The sequence below is a fragment of the Ochotona princeps genome, chromosome 20, assembly GCF_030435755.1.
Source record: "Ochotona princeps isolate mOchPri1 chromosome 20, mOchPri1.hap1, whole genome shotgun sequence".
Taxonomy (NCBI): Eukaryota; Metazoa; Chordata; class Mammalia; order Lagomorpha; family Ochotonidae; genus Ochotona; species Ochotona princeps.
Genome location: NC_080851.1, coordinates 4,036,935 through 4,051,382, shown reverse-complemented (window position 1 = coordinate 4,051,382; position 14,448 = coordinate 4,036,935). Strand labels below are relative to the sequence as shown.

Genomic DNA, 14,448 nt, shown 5'->3' with positions numbered 1-14,448 from the left:
CCAGGGCCAAGCTCAAAGCCCACGTCCTGGGGCTCTGTGAGCAGAGCAGCCTCCGCGGAGGGGGCACAGAGGCAGCAGGTCTCTGCGGCTCGGGGCCAAGGCTTCCATCAGGGCTCACTGGGTGGCAGCGGGAGGGAGCATCGTGGGCCAGGCTGTGCTAGGATCACTCTGGCTCCTGTGTGGCAATAACTGATTAGCACGAGCTGGGGCAAGGCATGGAAGGTGGAAGCCAGCAGAAAGGGACCTCTCCCCAGTCCAGATCGAGACGGCCGGTGGCAGCGTGGAGGACAGTTACTACGTCGTTCCAGGCAAGGAGAGCCGAAACATAGCCTAGGTTTTTGCCAAAATCCAAAGAATTGTTTACTGAGGGAAACCTAGAAGAGAGGCAGGTTTGTCGGTGGGAAGCAAGGTCTCACTCTTCATTGGCTACATCAGAGGAGGCTGCCCCGCTCTGAGACGACAGCCAGGCGGCGCTTGACTCAGCAAGAATGGGTTTGAGGGTCAGGATACAGGATAAGTATTTGAGAATCTTGCTTTGAAGAACTTGAGAGTTCAAATATTCCCTTTGTGACTCATAAGAATTTGAGAAGACATTTTCACAAACAACAGAGTATCTGTAACTGAGTATTTTGTGTTCGGTTAACTTTAAGATGCACGTTGAATACTGAAAAAGGAGGCCAGGTCTAGTGTAAGTCCTGGGTTTAGGAAGACCTCTGAAGGCAGGTGACAGTGGATGCCTTCGGGGAGACACCCCCTGCCCTAGAACTCTTGGTCAGAGAGCTTCTCCCACCTTCCACATGAAGTGTAAGATTTAAAGGTATTTTGACAAAGTGGAGGAAATGTCCCTGTATTGCGTCCCCTGCAGGTTAGAAACAAAGGCCTTGGGAGGAAATGAGGGCATCCTCAGAGTGGCTCTTCATTGGCAGCTAATGATTAGAATGCAGCTTAGCCATAATAATTAGCTCCCTGTTCGCAGTATTTCCGGATGAACTGGGGCAGCGTGGGGGGAGCTGCCCCCCACATCACTGGTGTTATTTTTAGCGTAGAAGCCAGATGAGTGGCTCCTTGGGTCTGAGTCAGCACTGTCCCTTATTTGCTCTGCATTTTCTGCAGATTATCGGAGATTAGTGTCTCTTTTGTCGCCCTCTTCCTGGCTCTTTTCTGTTGCTTTCATCTGGGCAGCTGGAAGCACTGGAGAAGGATAAAGAAGTTAGCCTTTGCTTGGTAAACATGTCAAGTTCATAGACTGATTTGCAGATCAGCTCGCCAGCACACTGAAAGCACTGGCTTTAAAACGAGTAAGAAACAGTTCTTGAAAAGAAAGTCTTTTTTTGTTTGTTTTTAGACACACATTTTTTTTTAAAAATACATTTTGAAACTGTCACAAATTAGGTAAAACCTTTCAATTTCCTCAAAATGAAGCCATATGAAACAACAGCAAGAATTGAAAAGTCAAAGCATGAAAAACTGGTTATTTGGCAGGTAATTAAAACTGATATCCACCTGATCTTTCCTGTTAATGTTTAATCCAATACCTTGACTTACATTAATCCATATTTATGGATATCGGACAAGCTTGTTCCTTCGACCTTATTTATATCAGGTTCTGCAGAAATGCATTCAGTTTTGAACACTCCGTGAAGAGACTGCCTAGTTGCTTTTGTACAGAGTGATAGATTATGGAGGCATTTTTGTTTGTTTTGCTTTATCTGGAAGAGATTCATTAGGACTGAATGCACACAGTTGCTGAGACAGGGCTGGGACACAGGTACACAATGGAGAAACTTGACGCTTCAGAGTCTATGAGAGCAGGTGACTCTGGCCCGGAACCCAGGCCTCTGCTGCCGGCCACACCTGTCATTGCAAGCAGGGCCCTAGGTGTGAACAGGCCAACCTTGCTCCTTTCTGACTGTGGGGTGGGAACTTGGGGTGTGAGTTCATGCTGAGGACATGTCTGTCACCACAACCAACCTGCATTTTTAGTAGCAGATGTCTCCCATCAGTGTCTTGTTTAACACTAATCACAAAACCCTAACTATGAATTTCTCAAATCCTAACCAAATTTCTCAAAACTTCTCTCTTCTGCATGAAAAAAAAAAAAAGAGGAATAGAAGTCTTTTTGTGACCGTGGTCGGATGAGATAATGAACATCTAGCCTTCCGACAGTATGTGGTCTATGACAGCCCTGTGTCATCTTGCAAATACAGGCTGGAGGAAGCAACATCCAGGCCACAGGAGGGAACTGGCTTGAAAAGGTGACATCTGCTGCTCCTAGAGGGATTGGTCAGCCTCGCAGCTGGGAGTCCCTGGTTCAGTTCCTGCCTCCCGCTCCTGGGTAACTTCCTGCTAACACAGACCTGGAAGGCTAGGGCGAGAGCTCAGGAAGCTGACTTGCCGCTGCCCATGGGGAAGACCGGGGTTGTGTGTGTAGTTCTCAATTTTGACTGACTCATCCTAGCTGTTGGTGGCATTTGAGGAGTGCACTGAGATCTCTCTCTCTCTCTCCCTCTCCCCACCACCAACCTCCACCTCTCTCTTTGCATACCAATTAATATCTTAATGCCACTCACACTGATGTTTTACTAGTCATTTCTTTGAAAATGCAATATGTTCACTGTTTCACAGGACTTCTTTTGTGGATGTAGTGTCCACAGACTAGAGATGATTATCTTTTTCATATTTGAAATATTTTTCACAACCTATTAAAGGCACTTTTCCATATGCTGCATATAAGTGCTTTATCAGATTTTGTCCTAATAATTATGTTTCTGCTTTTTTTTCAAGCTTTAGCATTCTCTGGTTTATCAGATTTCTCTTTTCAAATAATGTGGACTGTCCGTTTGGAATGTTCTTTTGTACAAATAAAGCTGACTCCAGTTTCTAGAAATCCCTTACAGGTAGAGTTGATGAGCATCCCCCTGTATCAGGGGTGCTGGGAGTGGGTGCGTTCTTTTCTATGCAAATACAGGGGTTTATTTGCCAGCAGTGGGAGTGATTTCTCCCCTCCAGTTATTAGCAAAAACCATGCCTCAAGATCAGTTAATGAGAAACCCCAACTTTTCGTCTTGGCTGATACTCTCCCAAGTTCTATAACCAGAACTTCAACTTAGCCTTCTGGAAATTTAGAGTGTAATGGATGTGGCACCATCAACTTATTGGTGAATGAAGACAGACCACAAAGGTTCGAGCTTTGAGATGACTTCTCCAGTCCCATCGCTGGGAAGACCAAGCTGCTTCTCCGAAGGCTTGCACGTGTAACCCCAGCTGGATATTGGATCACAAAGGAGCGAGTCTGGAGGAATGCAGCAGCCTGTGAAGTGCGCAAGGGGCTGAGCCAGTTCTGGTCTGTCTCTTTAGCATTAGAATGGAGAGGTGCAGGAAGTGAGGTCACCCAGTGGTGGGCGGGAGCTGGAAGGTCTTTGACAGCTAGGGCCCGGGAAACACTTTCTTGACGTTGAGCAAGCCTTTGATACCAGGCAGTGCACATCTGTGACCGACAGTGATGTGTTTTTGCATGTACTACAGCAACTTTTAGTCTGAATTTTAAGAAGTTCGAGTCCAATTTGAGAATTTTATTAGCAAGTCTGTTATTAGTGATTTTCAGTGAAATTGATTCCAGATTTATTGTGTACTGCTTTTTTCCCACCCTCACAACTCTAAAATAAATATATCTGTTCAACTAACCTCAAGTTTACTTATTTGTTTGTTTATTATTTATTTGCTTGCTTGCTTATTTGAAAGGTAAAGTTACAGAGAGAGAAATAGGAAAAGATAGAGTGATGTCCTTTTCTGTTTCACTCCCCAAATGGCTACAAGAACTCGGACTAAGCCAGGCTGAAGCCAGAAGCCTGAAACTCCATCCAGGGGCCTGAACACTTGGACCTTCCTCTGCTGCCCTCCCAGGTGCATTAGCAGGGAGCTGGATGGGAAGTGGAGGAGACAGGACTCCAATTGGCACCAGGAAGGGATGCTGGCACTGCAGATGACTTCACCCACTGAAGTCATCCCCTCGGGTCCTCTTGTGAGAAAAGGCAATTTAAATAATCAAATAAACAAGAGGGAAACACACAACAAATAAACGAAGGGAAGGTTTCTGTTACAGAATGGATCCATGTCCATTCATCCAGGTGTGTGTCTGAAGCAAAGATACTTCCTTCAGAGAATGTCTTCAGCATTTCCTGGTACAAAGTCAAGGATGTCAAAGAATGATCAACCGTCAGGATGGACAGTTTGGGGACTGGGACTGATGCCTGTGGACATAAAGGCACCTGTAGCTGCTGTACTGATGGGCTCTGGGTAGTGCTGGGACTCCTGGGCAAATCTGCTGCCAACGGACCTCAGGAACTCAGCCGCCACTCTGTTATATAGTGCTGGTCGTTCCAGGCAGTTAGCTGCTCTCACAGTGCAAAAATGTTTAAAGAAATGATGATCTGGTCATTAGGTTTTATAAGCTTAAAAATGGCTGTGGGAATCCTCTGGCAAGTGTCTTTGTAGGTGAAGTGAAATGTCTTGACTGACTAACCAAGGCACGCAATGATACTGAGTTTTACGTATCCAGCCATACCTTGGCAACAATCTCCTCTGATGCAGTGTGAGTCAGTCAGACTAAATAATCTCCAAAGTTCCTTAAACAACACCAAAAAGCATTCGGTGACACCATAATCATTTAAATATGTGAAATTATAACTGAATTTTTAACAACCTCTCTTTAGACAAACTGAAATCGAGACTTGTGGTATTTGCTCTTATGTAGGAACCAGTCCCTCCTTAAAACTCGCCAAAAGATAGGCTCAGCATTGCACTTCCAGGAACTCTACAACCAATACATGCTGAGCTTGCTTATTTTTTTCACTATTTTTTCACTTCCATTTTAGAAATGCAAGTTAGTCAAATAGTGAGACTTTTAAAACTCAAAAAATGATCAACCTGTGGGGGTTCCAATATGAAGAGGTTATGAGGCTGTTCTAGGTTACCCAAGCAGTTGATGTCAAAGCTGGGCTTAGAACTGGGGTCTCCAGGTTCCCGATATGTAAGACTTTCTGCAGATATGATATGCACATCTGATACATTTTTTAAAATATTTATTTATTTGAAAGAGGAGAGAGATCTTTAATCCTCTGGTTCATTCCCCAAGTGGCCGCAAGAGCCAGGGTTGGGTCAGATTGAAGGCAAGATCCTAGAACTCCATCTGGTCTCCACATGAGGACAGGGGCTACCATGCTTGTGCCATTATCCAGCACTTTCCGAGACTGATCAGCAGGAGCTGGATTGGAAGTGGAGCAGCCAGGACTCACATAGGCACTCATGGATAACAATATTGTAAGTGGTGGCTTAACCTGCTTGAATCACAATGCCAGCCCCCTATTGTACTTTAACTGTCATGTTTAATTCTTATGGTTTGAGAAATGTTTCATTACAATTCTGTTAAGATAAACTTCCAGGCACTTGAGTTTCTCTATCAGTAACATAATGTATTCTAAACTGTCACAGTATAGTTGATTATTGCTTGACAAAAATTCATCAAATCCATTTAAAAGGCATAGTCACAAAATGTGTTGGCAGGAGGCACACTTCTGCTCTTATCATTTGCCCACCTCTACGCACCTGTGCATCTTGGTGAACTCACAGGGTAGACTAGGCTTTGGAGAGGTGGTCGAGTTGGGAAAGTTCTTTTACATATAAATAAGATTGATACGTTGATAGTTTCTATTAACAGAGAACTAATAAGTGCTACTTTTAGATTGTTTGAATCATAATGCACTCAGCCGTCATTGGTACCCTGTCCGCACTGTGAGCGCACAAGGGTAATGAAATGCTAGTGACCCCGTCAGGAATTAAGGAAGATCAACCGCTGGGTGGAATTCACTCGTGGAACGCCTGTTACTGGTGGCCGGACCACCCCTCATTCCAGTCAAACATTGTATATAAGCACGGACTACTCCATGTGTTGTTAGCACTTTGATGCTCCAGTAAACTTAGTGTCCTAAGCCATGTGCCCTGGTGTTGCAGCAACTCTGTATTCTAGTGTGAGGATCCAGTTGACATGAATGCCCTCTAGGTGACCCTGGCTGTCATCCCAAAACCCAGGGGGTAAACAAAGTCCTTCAGATAATCTTCCCAGTGCTTCTTGCTGGGTCCTGATGCCTGCAATGTCTCTTATCTGCAGCCTGGACTGTTAATATTTCTTGAAAAAGTCCAGGTACCTTCTGGTGACACAGGGCTACCTTTGTTTTTGGACACTTTGTCTTGTCTCACAGTACAGGGGTCTTCCGTCTTGCTGCCACCCAAGGCGTGCTTCTGTCCATGTGCCCCAAAAAAATCCCATTCTGTAATCCTGGATTTGTCCCCACCCCCTCCAGTGTCACAGTACTTCCCAACTTTGGTGGCTGGTGCTTTCATGCTAGGCCTTCTTGAAACACCTAGAAATCTGTTGAATCTGGCTCATGGGTAACTAGTCTATCATCACACTTCTCATCACAACGACTTCACTGTGCATAAAATTGGGATGTTTTGGCAATCCGTGGGAATAACTGGGAAACTTCTTCTGGGAACGAGTACACTTGGCAGCCCTGACACCAAATCATAAATTCTTACCGATAAAGACATAGTATAATGGCACAGACAGCTTTGATCTGTGTTTTTGTTAGGATACTGGATCCCAAAATGCACTTCTCCTGCTGTTTGTGGAATGCCTGGGGAGGAAAATGGAATGCTTCTACCTTGACAAAATTATTACATAAGAACAGCTTGTCTTCCTGGATTCAAGACTTCTAACCTCTAAATTACTCTTCCCTCCCCCCCTCGCAAATGAAGTCTCTATTATTTGTTCGTTCCACCTTCCAAGCTTGTTTTCAGATTCTTTATTTAGATGGAAAAAACATTCAGGGTCTCAAATTTTAAACTTAAAATTGATACATTATTTTAACAGTATGGCTGCTTTTAAACTGAAGTTTGAAAGTTAACCCTGGGTCCAGCATGATAGCCTAACGGCCAAAGTCCTTGCCTTGCATGCACAGGGATCCCATAAGGGTGCCGGTTCATGTCCCAGTGTCCCTGTTTCCCATTCAGCTCCCTGCTTGTGGCCTGGGAAAGCAGTTGAGGATGGCCTAAAGCTTTGGCACCCTGCACCTACGTGGGAGACCCAGAGGAGACTTCTGGCTCCTGGCTTCGGATTGGCTCAGTGCCAGCCATTGCAGCCACTTGGGGAGTGAATCATTGGATGGAAGATCTTCCTCTGTGTCTTTCCTCTTCTCTATATATCTAACGTTCAAACAAAAATAAATAAATCTTTTTTTAAAAAAAAGAGAGAGCTAACCCTACTCACAAAAGTTGGAGTGTCAACAGCTTCACAGTAAGATGGAGACAAAGAAGATAACTGTCAAGGGAAAGGAAAGCCTCTTTCATCTCTCCTCTTTTGGGTACAGAGGGTGGAAGAGTGGGCACCTGCAAAGCTTGTCAAGCTTTATACCTCTGCCTGGACTCCAGTGTCTGGGCCAGCCAGGTTCTCTGTGAGATGCTTTGCACACTGACTTGTCAGTATTTCCCAAAAGGCCTCTTCAGGAAGTCTTCAACATTCATATTCCAATATTCTCTCATTGCCAAAGGTCCTGACTTAATCATTTTCCCAAGTTGAGATACTGAACTGCCGCATGCGACTAGGTATTTCCAACAAATCAGCAAATGCACACACATACAAGAGGTTCCCTAAGTCCCACCTTCTCAAAATTCAGTGTATGTGTGTGTGACCCCACATGTGTGATTTCAGCATGGATGTGGATACACAAACACCAGACAATGTCACGGTGGCCATCACTGTTACCACTGACCCCCCTCCTCCAGCGTGTGACCCATGTACCTCACTGTGTTGATAGCGCGTGGCCAGTTTGCTTTTGCATGTGAAATTGAGCATCAGTTCCAGGTAGACAGGTGCACTGCTCCTCTGAGCTGGTGTTCCTCTGGATCTATGTGGACCCACTGTGGGATTGTTTAGCATACGTTTGGAATGTGACATTGAGAAGCTGCAAAGTGACTTCCAGAAAGCGCAGTATAATTAAAGGTCATGAAGGATGATGTTTTTCTTGATTTAAAAATAATATTTGTTTTAGGTATTAGGTTGAATTGGGGGTTTATATCCATAGATTTGTGGAGGATTTTAATTTGTGTGCATTAAAATTTCCTGCCAGTCCTTCCTGCAAACAGACTCTGAGGACAGGTAGCCCCTGAGCATGGCTCCTGTATTTCTGTATTTCTCACCCTCTGTTCACTGCTTAGGCAGAACAATAAAGATGGTAATGCTAAGATGCTTTATATTTCTAATTTGTGCACTTTTCAAGAGTTCCAGGAGAGGTAAGGCCAAGCAGTAATGGAATGAGGGCAGAAAAGCCAGGGAGAGGTGAATGTCTACAGCTTTGTAAGTGTGTCCAGGTTATTCACTGTATGTCTCTTGGGATAACATATTGCTGGAGAAGCTGGGTCATAGGTTATCAGTTTAACAGATGGGCTTCAGGGTAATGACCATTTATTTCTTGGGGTTTCGAATGTGTGTATTGCTATATGGACTTGTGATTTGCTACTTCTAGTGGGCCCTGTTGTCACCGAGTTTGGTTAATAAAGATTTCTTAATTAAAAAAAAAAGATCCTGCCAGTTGTGCTGGATCTTCGGTCCTCTGACTCCGGGTGGCCTCTGTAACCGAGAATCAACCAATGGGGGATCAAAAATACTTGAAAAAAGTGATGTCCATTAAAGAATCTTGATTGAATTTGAACTGTAATGCTGCATCAAGGTGGAGGAATCCACCAGGGGGGAGGGGAGGGGAAGGGGGAAGGGGATTCCCAAAGCCTATGAAACTGTCACATAATGCTAAATATTAATTAAAAATTAAAAAAAAATAAGCTAGGACAAGAAATAAAACAATTGTTATTAATAAAAAAAAAGTGATGTCCATTGTCATTAGGCCCTTTGCAATAAAGCATCACAGCTATGTCCATAGCATCTGCGCAGCAGGATGCATCGTAGGTCAGCTCCTGGTGACTTGATGTATGGGGGAAGATGTGCATAAGCCATTATACCAACACCAGACTGTTTTATATAAAGGACTTGTGCTCCTGTGAATTTAGGTATCTGCGAAAGAGAGGCAAGTTCTGGAACCAACTCTCAGTGTGTACTGAGGACAGCCATCCGCTCTTGTTTCTAATATTTCCAAACAATCCATGGCAAAGGCTCTGGAATTGTTGAAATGAACACTAACCGCTCGGTGGCAGTAGGGAAATAAGGAAGGTGTTTGCGCGTCTCCTGTGTTTAGTGCGCATGTCTGTTTGTATTGCAGAGCTCTTGGAGCGGAACAGAACGTCCATCTTCCTCAGCCCCTTTGGCTTTCTTGACCTGCAGACAATGCTGCTGGATGAGTATCAGGAACGGCTGTTCGTGGGCGGCAGGGACCTCCTGTACTCACTCAGCTTGGAACGGATCGCCGACGGCTACAGAGAGGTACGAAAGCATGGGAAGCAAGGCGCCGAGGCTCGGGATGGGAAGGGGTGAACTGCACGGTGTAGCTTGAGCTTTTTTTCACCTTTAAATTTTTCAGCGATTACTTCATTTAAATAAAATATTCATTCAAATGAAATTACACCATTGTGCATGAACTTGCCCAGAACCCCCAGGATGTCTGGACTTCCAGAAACCCCAACTGGTGCTTTTGACATTCTTCTTGCATGACCTTCTTGTCACCACACCCACTGTTGTGAGATACAGTTTGACACATGCTGAACAAGTAATAACTCCCCTGGGCATCATCACTCCAGCATTGAGCTTGAAGAAATACGGTTCTGTGACAGCACACAGTTCCATTGGCTATATCGTTGATGCTTTTGAACCTGGTTGATTAACCTATGCTATTAAATTATGCAAGTGCCTAATGCCTTCATGAGAAGATTGTGATAAGAAGAAAACTAGTTCTTATGGTCTCTACTGACAAGATTGAACTGATCTACATTGTTTTAGGTTTGTATCAGTCTGCATGAAACAGGCAGAAATATTTGGACCATAGTATTTCTTGGCACGAATGCATGGATTATGTAACTGCTTTCTTGATCATTTATTCTTTTGTCTAACTGAGCCTCATCAACCCTTGGTCTTAGATAGTTACCAAACCTCACAGAAAATGGTTTAAAATCTTTGGTGTTTTCTTGCTTTATATTTCTGTATTTCTGACAAGCACTCTCGTGTAGTTCTTTCTCAGTATCTTTGATTTCAGACGACAGCTGTGAGCATTAGGGAGGAGGAAGATTTAGGCTTCCTCTTTGCAGCACCATCCTTCAAGGGTCTGTGTGCCACTCCCCACTCTCCAGTCCCCTATCCTCCGAATTCCCACCAGAGTTAGAAGCAAACCTGGTTAAATCCAACCACATTAGACATTATTATAATCAGGAAAACAGCGTTCACCAGTGAGCCTCTCAGCGTAGGCTTATCAAATTTTTAAAGATTTATTTGTTTTTGTTGTAATGTCAAATTTACAAAGAGGACAGACAGATCTTCTGTCTGCTGGTTCACTCCCCAAGTGGCTGCAACAGCTGGAGCTGAGCCGATCCAAACCCAGGAACCTGGAGCTTCTTCTGGGTCACCCAGGCGGGTGCAGGTTCTTCTGGGTCTCCCAAGGCTTTGGGCCATCCTCCACTGCCTTCCCAGGCCACAAGCAGGGAGCTATGTGGGAAGTGGAGCAGCCAGGACAGGAACTGGCCCCCATATGGGATCCCTGTGCATGCAAGGTGAGGATTTAGTCACTGGGCTATCATTGCGCCAGGCCCGGCTTATCAAATCTTTATTCTTACCTCCTTCCTTTTTTGCTCTCTTCCTTTCTTTCTGCAATTTTCTTGCTTCTGCTGAAGTTAAAAATTATCACTTTTTCCATATGTTTAAGTCCTCGTTTTAATTCCACTAATTTTTCACCACCTCCTCTACCGCAGTCTTTGCCTTTCAGTGTGTGAGAGTCCATCAGTTCAGTGTTTCCTGTTTCCTAAAGTTAAATCCCTCTGCCCTGGTCCCCTGTCCTACCGGCTGCGGCTCCGTCCTCTAACTTCCCACATCACCCTTCTTTCTGTCTGGTATTTTCCTGAAGAAGTCCAAGTTTCTTGAGGAAGGATCCAAAGTAAAACACTGAATTTTGAGTGTTTATAAGTGTGTTATTCAACCTTCACACAAACTTGACAGATGATGTAAATGGTGGAATCACGGATTTGCGCCATCATGCTCCTGTCCCCACACACACACACACACACTCACACACGCACCCCCCCCCCCACACACACACACACACATTGCTTGACTGCAGTTACGTGCTTTGAATTGTCTCTTTAGGTTCCTGGTTTATGGGAATTTCTGCAGCTCTTTTGTTTCTTTTTCTCTTTCTTTTTAAGATTTATGTATTTATTTATTTTACTTGGAAGTAGGTTACACAGAGAGAGATTCTCCATCCACTGGGTCGCTATCCAAATGGCCTCAGTTATCAGAGTTGGGCCAGTCCAAGCCAGCATCCAAGAGCTTCTTCCAGGTCTCCCATGTGGGTGCTGGGGCCCAAGGACTCAGGCCGTCCTCTGGTGCCACTAGCAAGTGCCAGGTCTCCCAAGTGGGTGCTGGGGCCCAAGGACTCAGGCCGTCCTCTGGTGCCACTAGCAAGTGCCAGGTCTCCCATGTGGGTGCTGGGGCCCAAGGACTCAGGCCGTCCTCTGGTGCCACTAGCAAGTGCCAGGCCATTAGTGAGCAGCTGGAGCAGAAGTGGAACAGCCAGGACTCTACATTGGTACCAAGGTTTCTGGACACCTCTCACAATCCTGCTGAGCCATTTCCTGTACAGTGAGATGGGAGGCAGCAGCTTCCCACATTAATGGGATTTCCCTTCAGGGCACAGAAAGGGAATCCTCTGCCTATTTCCATTTATTCTTCGGGCCTGCTTGTATCGTCAGGCCTTCCAGACCACGGAGACCAGAATATGTGCAGGAAATGACTGACAAAAACCACACCAGAGCTGGAGACCCGGAGAAGCTCTGAGCTGACTCTTAGAAAATGCTGCAGAGTGGAGTCTGGTCGCTGAGCTCACCTGGGGCGTCTAGCAACGCGCCAAGGAGAGAGCAATGCAGGCTCTTCAGTGGAATGCCTTCCTGTCCTCCAGGGGAAATCCTCAAAGCTCACAAATGCTGTGCCTTCCTTGTTTTACACCAGCGCTGCCTGTCCGTCCAGCTGGAGCAGCGTGGGCCCGCCATAGGCTGCCTGCTCAGTGCAGTGACAGCCGAGTTAGCGTAAGGCCCACTTCTGGTGACACTGTCAGAGACCCTTTCGGGTGATCGCCGTGTGCATACAGTATTGTGAAATGCTGGACTACTATGTATCTCTACAGGCCCTGGGAAATTCTGGGCCTATATGTGCTGCTGAACAGTTTTGATGTAAAATCATCAGAATTTATTAGATATGCACACTTCTAGGATTGTTTTTTTTTTTCCCATGCAGTTTTGAAACAACTAAGAATCCACCATTTGATAAACTTGCTACACTGTATTAGTGCAGTAAGTATTGAGTATTAGCTTTGCTTTACAGATTGTTTATTACATTTCTGACCATGTAATTATAGCCTATCACAATAAAATCCTGTTCTGACATATGTACGTGACATAAAATGCCCTTAACCCTCATGGCAAAATAGAGCAGTTCATTCTGGCACTAAATCATCATCCTTACTCCTGAACTTCTGACTTGATAACTTCCTTTGCTTTATCTAACGTGAGCACCTTCTGTCTTCCAGAAGCTGGTGATTTTTATATTCTCTCTCAAAGTCTCTAAAATCTGCCCCACCTAACCCCAATAACGTAAGACTTCCTAGGCTAGAACTCTTGACCTCAGCTGTAACAATCTAAGAAATTTTTTGCATTTTTCTGAAGTCTTTTGGTGCAAAAACAGCATTGGCTGGACTAGAGGAAATAGTTCTGTGGGTAGAAGCCCTGGGCCCAGCATGGTAGCCTGGTGGCTAAAGTCCTCACCTTGCACATGCTGGGATCCCATATGGGCACCAGTTCTAATCCTAGCGGCCCTGCTTCCCAACCAGCTGCCAGCCTGTGGCCTGAGAAAGCCGTCGAGGATGGCCCAAAGCCTTGGGACCCTGCACCCTCATTGGAAACCCAGAGGAAGCTCCAGACTCCTGGCTTCAGATCAACTCAGCTCTAGCTGTTGCGGCCACTTGAGGAATGAATCAATGGATAAAAGATCTAAAAAAATGAAAGCCCTGTGAGATTCCCTGGTCCTGATATGAGTGTCTGAGGATGGCAGAGCAGACCAGATGGACTGAGGACTCAGAGAAAGTCAGGGTGTCCCAGGCCCCTCTCACTTGGCCACCTGTCGATTCTGCTTACATCTGTATCAAGCTCTAAGAAAACAAACAACACCAAAGCCTATTTCTCTTTTTTCTTTTTTTTATTTATTTTTTAAATTAATTACGTTGCATTATGTGACACAGTTTCATAGGTTCTGGGATTCCCCCATCCCCTCCCCGTGCCCTCCCCCATGGTGGATTCCTCCACCTAGTTGCAGTATTACAGTTCAAATTAAGTCAAGATTCTTTTGTTGCAACCATGTACCAAGCATAGAGTCCAGCATCTTATTGTCCAGATAATTTCAACAGTTTCTTGGGGAGACCTTCTCTGGTCTGAAGGTAGAGCTGGCAGAATATCATCCCATTCAATTGGAAGCCCCAGCACAACATCAACAACAATTTACAACATTATGGAATTAATTGGCATGGTATTGAGTAATCAATACGTTATAACAGTGCAAGATCTTAACCACATCTTGTGACTACTTCATTGACTCTTCAATTTTCGTTTGTGCACAGAACCGGCTGCTATATACCTTTAAGTGGCTATAGGGTACTATTCAGCTATCTCATGACTGTTTTCATTTTAGTATTTAGCAGGTTATTGTGTTTACGCATAATTTTGCTGTACTTGGTAGATTTTAGGATAGTATAAACTGGCTTATAAATCTAACAAGGCCTTTGTCAACAGTTGAGGTGCAGAACAGTTTTAGGAGGGGTGTGCAGAGAAATCTTCCATACCCTAGTGAAGAGAAACTAATCTTTGTGTCCTATCTAGTAAGGTATATGTGGATCCCCGTTGATCAGTTCTTGTTTGGTTCTAATCTTCCCTTCAATTTCTTTGACTATCTATTCTATTGGGGGGGGGGGCCCTCTGGGGCGATCCTGATGGTCATTGCAAGAGAGGGTGGGGATCCAAAGCTGGAGCTAAGCAAGGACCAGAAGAAGTTCCCCTCTCTAATCCCGAAGGAAGTTTGCTGTTCTGTTTCTGCAGATCCCTCAGGGCTCCTGCAAAGCCTGTTTCTTTTTGCTGAAACTCCAGTCTTTCAATGGGCTAGAGCTCCAGCCCCAGGCCATTGGGGCTCCTGCCCCA

The 14,448-nt window shown here is 44.9% G+C and overlaps 1 protein-coding gene across 1 annotated transcript in view; it reads left to right on the top strand.

Annotated features, from left to right (window-relative positions):
- The window catches only part of SEMA3E (semaphorin 3E), a 175,742-nt gene that overhangs the window by 96,073 nt on the left and 65,221 nt on the right, over window positions 1–14,448 (top strand). Inside the window, exon 2 of the mRNA XM_004582505.2 lies at window positions 9,327–9,487. Coding sequence (XP_004582562.2) covers window positions 9,327–9,487 — 161 coding nt within the window. The remainder of the gene's footprint in view (window positions 1–9,326; window positions 9,488–14,448) is intronic.